Genomic DNA, 11,323 nt, shown 5'->3' with positions numbered 1-11,323 from the left:
ATTTAGATTTATACACGCAAGTAGAATCTATACTGATAGCTGAACTCCTATCTGTGATGGGATTGATTTACATTAAGTATAGGTAGTTAGGTAGTAGCAGAAAAGAAAATACATATCAGATGTACAGACTTTGGAACAAATGTATTTCTCTGCTGTTCTGATGAATTGTCCCAGAGCTTTCTGTTGATCAGCATTTATTGAAATTATTTAATATTGTGAATTTATGTTGGTACCTTTTATGAATTATTTGTGTAGTCATCTGACTTTGTACACAGTTGAACAAATCCATGATTTCAGCAAGATTATTTGTTGTGCTCTCTGTCTAGAGGCCATGTCACATTCAGGTGTAGATTTCACCTTTTAAATTCACCTGCGTATCATGTCTTTATGAGAGGTGGGCATAACGCAGATGAATACAGAAGACTAGTGTAGCTGTATGTGTGGCAGTACATGTACGTGTTCTGTAATCAGTTACTCAGTTAAAACATCAAATGTACTGTAAGCTCCAAATGTTCTCAGCCGTGTTGATTATTTTGCATGGATTATTTTGTAATGACAGCAAAAAAAAACATTTTTTAAATGGTAAATGAAGTAATTTATTTGTTTTTATACTTTTATATTCCATTTTTGTGAGACATCCTGACAAATTAATGCTATCTAAAAGTTGAATTCTAGCTGTTTTTTTATGTTTTATTTCATGGTTTGAAGTGTTTTGTTCAATTTCCTGTTTCAAATCTCCTTCAAGGGCAAATGTTCAGTTACGTATGGCATCTGATTAAATAGTACTATGAACAGTTTTACAGAACATACTTGGTTTGATTTCTGCTGGATTATGAAGTTTGACTGGATTGATTATGTGTCAATGAGTTCAGGCAGTGAAGTGTGGTTTGGTGGAGGATCCTTGTCTTGACACATCCAGATTCACTCCTGTTCTCTCCATGAAATCTGGCAAAATGTATTATTTGGTATCATAACATGTAAAATTGTCAGAAAACGAACTCAAATGTCTCCACCAGCCAATTTTACCCTCGTTTACACATCCATGTATCTGAAGAATAAGGGCATTCTTTATATGTAAGTTCTTAGTTCATAAGAGGACCTTGGCAGCAGGCCTCATCTCAAACCCCTTATCACGAAGCATGAGCTGTGATGAAAGGCAGTCAGTGGTCTTCAGCTGCTGCACCCAAAACTGGCCTGTTTGGCCAGAAAAGGCAAATGTCACCCTGTTCCACATTTTGAGTCTAGAAGATTCTCATCCCTGGGGCACAGCCCATGGAGCCATTCAAATGGTTTGTGTACTTGGTCTAAAGGTACATTAAATAGTCCATTCCAAAGAGTAAATAGAATGCGGTGTTTTTTAGGGGTAAAACACAAGGGAACTCTTTGGTTTCACCTCTAAAAGAACCATTCTGAATTTATATTTTATGTGGCGCAAGAATGCACTGATTCTGTGTCCTTGGTAATGGAAGCCAATTTATTAGACAGCCTTAGTACATTGGTACACACGAAGTATACTTTTGTTTGTGCTTCAACACTCGCAAACATAGAATCCCAGTAAGTTGAACAAGTTCAGGACGGACTAACGTTCTCATTTATTATTTTCTCTGATAAATCATTTTGATATAAATCAGACACAGTCAACGCTATACAACAGCAACAAATAAAAGTAAACATAAGTCAGACAAAATAACAACTAAATAAGCGTTTGCATCCCAGGAAACGCGTAGTGCAATATACAACCTTTTTTTTTTTTTTGCCAGAACAGAGGTAAGGGGGTGGAAACAGAGAAATCATTCAGAAAAATAAATATATATACATCTTAAAAGGGCGGAAAAGATTCTTTGCAAAGCCATTCACCAGTGGAAGGTTTATCATTGCACCAGAAGAGAGAACTAACAGACAGACTAAACAAAATATAGCTATTGTTTATTGAGTCCCAGTTTACCACTACAACTACAGCTAAAACATCACTAACACAGTGGCTTCACATTGGCTTTGTTTTTTCTTCTTTTTTGTAAGGAAACGTTTTTTTTTTTAAACTACTTCACAGTCAGAAATATCACCACTCAACAGTGAGACGCTAGAACATCAAACAAATGGCATACAACATCACACCACTCAGTGCATGGCCCGGTTAAACATTATTACTAACCAATGAGAAGACTTCATCTGACAGGATACAATACTGAAATACAAACGGCCCTTTTTGTATATTCTTTTAAACATTTTTCGCAAGCAAGCAGTGGCCTTTTTGACACTTAATGTGAAGTCTCCCAAGAGGAAAAGAAACAAAAAAAAAATAGAAAAAAAGAAAAGGACATGGCAAATTCAAAGATCCCTCATTCTGATTGGCTGGAAGAAGGATGGCCTGTGGTTTGTTGGGTTCGGACTGAAGCCCTGCTTGCGGAGTCTCTATTATTATATTTTCCATGCGACAATGGCCTTTCTCCCCATAGCTGTGTGTCCAACAGTCTAACAGTCTCGCAAGTCACACCAACCGTCTTAAACTACACAAACTGAGGCGATCAGCTCACTTTGTCTCGGATGGCTCGGCCTTGTTAAGGACCAGATAGTAGAGTCCGTATCTACTCTAAAGGACGCAGTTCTGCGTCCAGCGATATGATTTATTCCATCCTGAGTGTCTCCCCGCCCCAACTCCTCCCCCAACTCGCCTCCCCACCCACACAGACAATTCAACTAAAGGGCAACAAACTAACAAAGGCTCTACCTTGGACACATTCTAGCAGGTTTGATAGCATACAATATTACATTTGGTACTTCCAGTTTTAAACAGTGTCTTGATGGTTAAACCCATTTCAATCATTTGCATCCATCGTAAAACATGAGAATACTTGCAATTATTCATTTTCAACATACTATTTCATGTATATATATATATATACTATATATATATAATTTTTTAACCAATGTCTTTTTTTTGTTTTTTGTTTTGTTTCATCAAGCAAGATGCATACACAGTAATACAGGAGTACAGGGATGAAGGTGCAGGGAGGAGGGAGGGGAGGGAGGGGAGGGAGGACATAGACAGAGTTGAGAAACGAGGAGGAGGAATTTTAGGTTGTTGGTTCTTCATCTGGTTTATTCATGGTCTTGAGAGTGTCCAGGAGGAAGGTGGGGGTGAATACGTGAGTCGATCCTGTGTGTGTGTGAGAGAGAGAGAGAGAGTGAGAGAGAGAGAGAGAGAGAGAGAGCAAGAGAGCGAGAGAGAGAAGAGTGTTGAAACAAAACAGAGAGAAAGAGAGGGATTTGGGGAGAGCAAAAAGAAAGCTGTTAGATACATCCAATCAATCCTTCAGCCTGAAAATGTGTTTTCAGCTTTTCATATGGTATACCGACTAAAAAAGACATGTAACTGAATTATCCAGAGGTGTGGATGGAGATGATTGTGTTGTAGATTTGAGTGCATTAAAAAGGCAAGGCACTTAGAGACAAGACTAAACTACTAGTACTAATACTACTACTACTGATTGCAATGGTAGATAAGGCCCACATAATTGTGTTAAAATATTTTTAAATCACATCTGGTCTGTTACAAGATCAGTTTGAACCATAGTTTACCCCGACTATGGGGTGTTCATCCCTTAACAAAATGAATAAATTAACTGGATATGACCAAATATAACCCTACATATGTGAAACAAATGGTCATACGATTGTTTCCCAACTCTATGATTAAACTAAAACAAAAACTGAGTGAATATGAATCTATTAGCTGAAGACACATTTCTAAAGTGAGCAAACCAGACATTTGTCCCACACGGCCGTCGCATGTAAATCTGACATGACTTGCTTCCAAAGGGCTGTTTTTGTGATAAACTCCAAACGCGTGGAGTAGATAAGCCATGGTGTGGAACAAACATTTGGTTCAGTCGACACAACTGGTAACCACAGTAATTCAACAGGCCCAAATATTAAGTGTGTTTCTGAAGCAAAGCTGTAGGTTTCTCAACACCAAGCTCAAGGTTTGGGGTTTCAGCTTTACTGTGATACATTAATTAATGAATTAATGAATTAATACAAATACAAATTTAACCCATACCAATTTAATTAAAATAACATATAAACTCTTAACATTTAACATCTCTTCATGGTCTTTCTGTCAAACAGACAGAGGAGATGATTTGAAGCAAGTCCATCTGAAGTTGATTTGGTTCTGTGGGAGGCGGGGGTTTGGGTCAGTAAGAGCTAGAGGTGGTTAGAGGTACCGATCAACTTCTGACTGGTTTTGCCGAACTCACTCTCCTCCCTGTCTTTTGTTACAAAACACACAGCTTTGCTGACGTGGTAGTCTGAAACACTGTAAGAGCTAGGTTGCTATCCAACGCTAGCTCAGGGACTTAGCTTTCACCCAGTTACCTTAATCAAAAGCATTTATTTTTGCTAAGTTGGTTATAGTAAAGGATCAATGGCTGTTTTTCCATTCGGGAGGTCCCGAATGTGGCAGTATGTAAAGGAGTTGGGCATACTACACATGGTTCAAGTTCTATCTTCTGTCTCTAAGCCGCTATACGATTGAAGACATGGACTTGTTCCTTTGCTTGTTGAGAAGTGGAATACTAACTAAGTAAAGTCTTTGACCATGTGTTTTTCGATGCATAAGAAACCTTTCTGCAATCATTCTTTTCTTTTGAAAGGTTCCCCAACGAAGATTCTTGAGGAAGAGTTGGTATTTACGCAGGTAGTCAAGTGGTCAAGAATTTGGCTAACTTGGCATTCCATTTCTCAGCAAGTGGAGGAACAAAGTTTTAGTCTGTGTGCGGCATAGCGGCCTTCCGACAGTCATAGAACTGTGGTTTCTCTTTCACTGTGCACATTTAGAACACAAACAAAAAAATTGTGATATGGCTTTAGCAGATGAACAACACCCACACTATGTGTACTGCTAGTGGTGAACCTCTAGTGAACACAGCCTGAGGCCAGATTTAAGGCTTCAGCATGTACAGAATCTACATTCTTTCCTTTTATTGACAGATATTCAGCGTTTCCATGTTACTGAGCACAGATATGTTAGTAGTTTGTATACATGCATAAGCCTTAATGGTGCCTTGGTGAACACAGACTTTGTGCAGTGTGATTAAAACACAAACGTGGTCAACTAACTCATTTTGGACATTTCTACGCACACAGTTGACTTTGATTTGACTTGGAACTTGACTTAGCTTGACCTAGACATTTTGAAAACTGGGCTTTCAACTGTATGACAGTAGCAGAGAGTTTAAGATCTTCCTGAAAATGTCCTCTGCATAGGCACACCATCATCAGGTCCAAGCCAAAATAAAGCTGTGCTAATATGAGTTTCCTTGTTGTTTTGTAGATCTGAGCTAGAACAGCATCAATCAGATCCTCTTTACTTTATAACAGGTGGTACCACTCAAAAGGCGAGAGATTTACTAACGGGAATGGTGACTTTCAAAACGGTGGTGCGGGCCAAACATGTGGAAAGCCTGGATTTGTAGACTCCAGATATAAGACTTATCCTCAAGGTAGTTGTTCCAACCAAAGAGTTCAAAAGCTGACATGAATAATCAGCTTGATCCAGGGAAAGAGTGGCTATTCAAGTGAGGCATGTGGTTGGAACAAACACTGAGAGATTTAATTGGCTTTACACCTGAGGAGTTTTTTGTGTCTATTATATGTACGTGTACCTTACGCCTACAGATCACATATGATGCCTAACTAAAGCAAAAGGTAGTGAAGATAGCAGGTGATGTGTGGGGCGTGAGGGGGCTGCTTTGAGGGAGCGTTTTTGATGCTAAAGCATATCTAGTGAACATAGCTACATCTCCAGCCTGGGTGTCTGCAGAGGGTGGAGCAGTGGAGCAGGGAGAAGACGTAAATTTGGCAGATTGAATACCAAGTGCCTCCTCTACAGACAGCCATGGGCCAATGTAGGCATGTAATGCGTGGTGGGCTTTGGAAGAAGGTTTTGAACATTTAAGAAGAGGACGATAAAAAAAAAAAGGAACATGAACACATCTTTGCTTCTGAAATCAAAACATCAACCCTCTCCTCAAAGGAAAAACGAAAACCATTTGAGATGATATGATTGATTGTCTTTTGATTTTGTTTTGGTTAACTGTCAAATAAACCATCCTTAAAAATGGATCTCAAGTATGCATATTAAATCTGGGGGGAGGGGTGGGGTGGGGTGGATTGGGGTGAGCGGGCGAGATGAAGAGGGGCTCCTCATCACCCGGATCTGGCAGCAGTTGTGGGTTAAGAGGGCACACCGGGCGGTGTCTTCCACCCGGCTGAGAGAATGGGAGGTCAGCAGGGATGACGTCCACATACCCCACATAAATGGCTACCTCTCCTGCAAGCTCCTGGGGGCTATGAGTAGCAGAGCATGGAAGCAGAAAGCACAGGCCATATTTACGAGGTGATTTAAAGGTGCAGTCCGTGATTCTTATCCGATACACTTTTTCTCAAATTAAACAAATTGATCCTCATGGTCGTCTAGCTATCCGTTCAGTGTTAGCGGTAAAAAAAAACTCGAGCCATAAACAATCCCAGCCGATCAACACACGTGCTTCAGGAGCACGGAAGGGAGGGGTGTCATTTCATTGGCTGTTGAGGTCAAATATCAACAGCCCTTTGCGAAACCGAATCGCAGACCGCATCTTTAATTCTATTTTCTGGATTAGTGACAGCTGTGCACTGCACTGTCATCAGAAAGATTTACAGAATCTATTTCCTGACACAATGAATGAATATCATTATGAATCCTAAAAGTAAGGATCAAATGTTGAGTCTCACACGTTGTATTTGTTGAGTTCAATGGTAGATAGTCTCATAGGTCTAGTCTGGCTTACAGTGACACTAAGCAGTAAAAGCAAAGACAAGAGGCATTATGGGGCCTTGCCAATTAAGACTCATTAAATGGTAGGAGGAGCAAGCAGGAGGTGGAGCCTTTGAGCCTATCGCTGATTGGCCGTGTCAGCAGACAGGGGGTGGACACTCATCCCTGGAGGGTACGGAGTAAAAAAACAGCAGAAGAGAAATAAAGAGTGTGGTGGCAGGAGGAAACAAGAGGGAAAGAAAGCCCTTGTGCTGCGGGGAGCCAGAAAGGGCTTCTTTGCGCGGCTGCCTTTACTTTGTTCAGAGTGTGATTTTGTCTCTCCCTCCCTCTCCCTCTCTCTGTCTGTCTCACTCGTCTGACGCTGCTTCTCGTTCCTCAAAGGACACCCTAGTGGACTCTCGGAAGTCAGGGTGCTGCAGGTCCGTTAAGAATTTGGTTGGGGTGAGCAAGTGGGTGGAACCTGCAGGGGAACAGAGGGGGGCCGACTTCATGCTCGAGTACACATCGCCGCACCGCAGAAAATGTATATAACCCCCGCACGACATTCTCGCTCGCATTCTCTCCTCTGGCCTAGGCCCACTCTGGCTTCATGGAGAGACAGGGTTAAACATTCACATCCTACAAATCCATAGTCAACTTTTCCCCATCCAACATGATTCAAAAGGGACCATATCCCATGTATACTAACTAGTGATAAAATGTATTTATTTTTCTCTTGTTGTATTTCTAGTGGGAATGACCTGAATGGTATATTAAAGAGAGAACAGTAATTTTAGGAGGAACGGCAGCTAGTAAACCAATAAGCCTGGTCGTTTTCTGTTTTGGGGAGGATCTGGGTAAGTGGACTGAAGATCAGTCATGCAGATGATGGGAACATTTGTGGAGATTAGCACATTAGCACATTAGTACCAATCATTGTGCTGTATTTTCAAAACACAAGGAAGAAGATAACTAACCCCCAGAATTAAAGATTCTCCCTTTAACCTCGGCACTTCTGTGAGTGCCCATAAGGTGAGCCGATTACCATTCAGTCACACTAAGTCTAAGTTAGTGCATTCAGGCTGGTCCTGAGTTTTGTTATCCAGTTTAACAGCTCTAATATGAACTCCTATAAGTAAGGCTGAACATCCCTGCTGGTAATTTGCAGTTTTTAATTTAGATTTTGTTTTGTTTTGCCATGCCTAATCAGACATTACAATAATGTCTACGTACTATCTGAGACAAGAACATGAAAAAAATACCACCCACCCCCCAAAAAGACAACAAAAACACACACACCACATAACAACACACACACACGGACACACACAGAAAACCCAGACTTACGAAAACAGACTTGGCTTGTCTGCAATTCAAGAACAAGTTAAAAAGAGACAGCACACAACTACAGGACAGAGCCGTAGACACAGCAAAATTAGATAGACAAGACAGATGTTACACTTTCATAGTTAGTGAACTGATCATTACAAACAACACAGAATCAACAAGGAACAGCTGATCAAGGACACAGTTAAAGCCACTTTCTGCGCACACACAGATACTGAAGCAGAGCATGCAAGCAGTTAGAGCTGGATGCTACCAAATCTGTTCTCTTCTGATGCCCTAATACTAATTCTTATGAAGAAATGTAGTCAAACACTTTAACCTCTAAAACACAAGTAAATGTCAGTGTAATTACGCAGTTAAAGTGGAACACTTCCTGATCCTTTGTACACAGCTTGGGAAGGTTGTATGCTAAAGGCTACTGCTAGTACTGGCTGGCTACTATTGCCTTTCCCTTCACGCTTCCCCTTTTAGGAGTTTTGGTTGTAGTCTGAATGTGAATAATACCATTAAAGTACTAATACCTGTGGTAAGATGACAAATAGTGTCAATAAAGTTGCTTTGATCATTAAAAACCTGTTGTGAGGTGGCTAGATGTATCTTCTTTATGTTATAAAATACCGGGGTCATATCTAAGGCTGTTATACTTCTTTGCCCTGTTTGACTTTTAAATTTCTTGGACTTCATTTCTTAATACTTAATAAGCACTGCCGTGTGCTTGTATGTCTGGTTGTGTGTGTGGGTGTGTGTGTGTATCTGTCGGGTTGTGTGTGTGTGTGTGTGTGTGTGTGTGTGTGTGTGTGTGTATGGGCTCGTATTGATTAAAGATCAATCTATTGATTAAAGATCAAATCTAAACCACCTTCTCATTCCATCAGCTATGTACACATTGTGTATGAATCTACATCTGTCTACTCCTATGTCTCTGTCTATCAGAATTGAGTCTAAAGGGAGATATCGGTCTGTCTCTCTCCACTCCCTCTCCATACCGGCCCCCGTGGCACTCAGTGCAGGCAGACTCACCGATAAGGGCCTCCCATTTCCCATTGGCCTGCGTCACCTCATAAGCACAGCGCATCTCGCTGAAGGACGCGCCTCCGATGATGAAGACGATGACGCGCGGTCCAGTGCGGTACTCGCCAGGGGTCTTATTCTTGTGCCAGTGGCCATACCGGGCACTGCCAGGTCAGATAGGTGTCATGAAAGGAAAGCAGAATATCAGATTTGCAAACATCACTTATTTGTATAATTCTTATTCACACTCACTGGTAAGAACTACGATTGGCATAGTTTGATATTCATATGATTACACTCAACATTATAATAGTGTAAAATAGTTTCTGCATAAATCCTGATCTCAAACTAGCAGAGCACATATGGATAACTGATACTTGTTTTTGACCCATTCCTACACATATATGTTAATGCTCTGCATCTCCATCGCACGCACACACACACACACACACACACACACACACACACACACACACACACACACACACACACACACACACACACACACACACACACACACACACCGCACACACACTCTAACGTAATCGACACCTGGTTCTCATTGCCTGAGCAAATCAATAGCTTGCATAATGAGAGTAGAGATCATTGGGTATGGGACTGAAATCAATAACACCACAATGAGAGGGGTCAATGTGTCACCTCCTTCCCGACACTGCAGCCCTCGGCCCACATACACACACGCGCACACACATTCACATGCATATACACACATACACACACAAATTAGGGAAAGGAGACTTCAATTCACAAGAGAGCTTATTCTGTTAGCTGTAAAGGGAAAACAGCTTTGGTCATTGCTTTTAGCTCTCTGAGGGTCTGCTAAAGGTTTATTAATGTTTAATGGGGGAATTCTGGGTATTGAAGGTTTTCAGCTGGGATGTTTGACTGAGTGGAGTGAGGACCAGTCATGGTATTGATCGCTCCACTGCCACAGTCTGTCGCTGAACTCAAATGAGTATTGATCTCTCCGCCCTCTGTCTTTAGAACTGAAATTTAGTACTAAAATAATGTGCTACTTCAGGGACTATTTTTATATTGATGTGAAGGTGTCCTTGTGTGTGTGTGTGTGTGTGTGTGTGTGTGTGTGTGTGTGTGTGTGTGTGTGTGTGTGTGTGTGTGTGTGTGTGTGTGTACCTGACTGCAGTAGTGCTGAATGAAGCGGAAGAGCGAGTAGAGATGTAAGGGTAGTGCTTTGTGTCCAGCTTCTCCTCAATGGCATCCTGGAATACAAAGCAAAAAACAACTTAACCAAAGGGCACACAAAAAACACACACATATCAAAAATACGCATTAACACACACACACACACACACACACACCACCAGTGTTTATGTGAGACTGACCTCCATGATGTCCTTGACCACTGGAGTCCAGCGAGACAGCTGGTAGGTCTGCTCACTCACTCGCTCCTTACGGTCCAACTTCTTCCCTCTGCGCAGAGTGGACTACAGGTGGACAGACACAGGAAGGGAAACAGAGACAGAGGACAGGAACACATAGACATGGAGGAAATACAAGTGGAGGAATTAGAGGATTATAACAACGCAAGAAATTTTTTTTCTTGAAAGATAAAAAGCTCCCTCTTTTTTAATCTTGAATAAGATATTACATTGTAATGAACTAAACCTTGTTTGCAGTTTTATTGATATAAGTCACCTAGTGATAGAATTTATATGACAGAGACATGCACCATCAGAGAGTCAATATGGAAAACCTGGTGGGGCCAATTCTAACAATACACAGAAGGGGAAAGATAGATATTATTAACCTATCTGAATGTGTGAATAAGCAAGTAATGATCAGAGGGGTTCCGTGGTTGAACATATCTCTAATGACTGATAAGAAAGGATCTATAAAGAGATAGAAAGAAAGATAGATAGAAAGAAAGAAAGAGTCGTACAGATGACAGAAGAGAGAAAGCATTGAAAGGAGGGACTGGCGGAAGAATGTAAGGGCTGAGCAAGTCTTGAGCTTACATCTGTGATGATGGGTACCCCCAGGTGGGCCATGTTGCTGATGATCTCACTGTCCTCTGGGGGGATCTGCGCGTGTTGGATCAGTTTGTTCAGGTTCTCCTCCGTAATCCCTGAGTTCACACAACACACACACAAGCACCGTCACAAAATGGCCGCCACATAGCATCAC

At 41.3% G+C, this 11,323-nt stretch overlaps 1 protein-coding gene across 2 annotated transcripts in view; it reads right to left on the bottom strand.

Moving 5' to 3' along the window:
• Positions 1–1,568: 1,568 nt before the first annotated feature.
• Positions 1,569–11,323, bottom strand: part of stxbp1a (syntaxin binding protein 1a) — a 34,969-nt gene continuing 25,214 nt past the window's right edge. The window contains exons 15-20 of one of the 2 annotated variants that reach the window (XM_031578052.2): positions 11,155–11,264; positions 10,522–10,623; positions 10,313–10,398; positions 9,167–9,321; positions 7,115–7,280; positions 3,103–3,157 (exon numbers count right to left, since the gene is read on the bottom strand). In XM_031578052.2, the coding sequence (XP_031433912.1) occupies positions 7,168–7,280; positions 9,167–9,321; positions 10,313–10,398; positions 10,522–10,623; positions 11,155–11,264 (566 nt within the window). In that variant the 3' untranslated portion in view covers positions 3,103–3,157; positions 7,115–7,167. Of the gene's footprint in view, positions 3,158–7,114; positions 7,281–9,166; positions 9,322–10,312; positions 10,399–10,521; positions 10,624–11,154; positions 11,265–11,323 lie in introns of both variants that reach the window. The other variant, XM_012841625.3, reaches the window with a different exon arrangement.

This window comes from Clupea harengus, chromosome 12 (assembly GCF_900700415.2).
Source record: "Clupea harengus chromosome 12, Ch_v2.0.2, whole genome shotgun sequence".
Taxonomy (NCBI): domain Eukaryota; kingdom Metazoa; phylum Chordata; class Actinopteri; order Clupeiformes; family Clupeidae; genus Clupea; species Clupea harengus.
The sequence above is the reverse complement of the archived record's forward strand: the minus strand, read 5'-3'. Positions and strand labels throughout refer to the sequence as shown.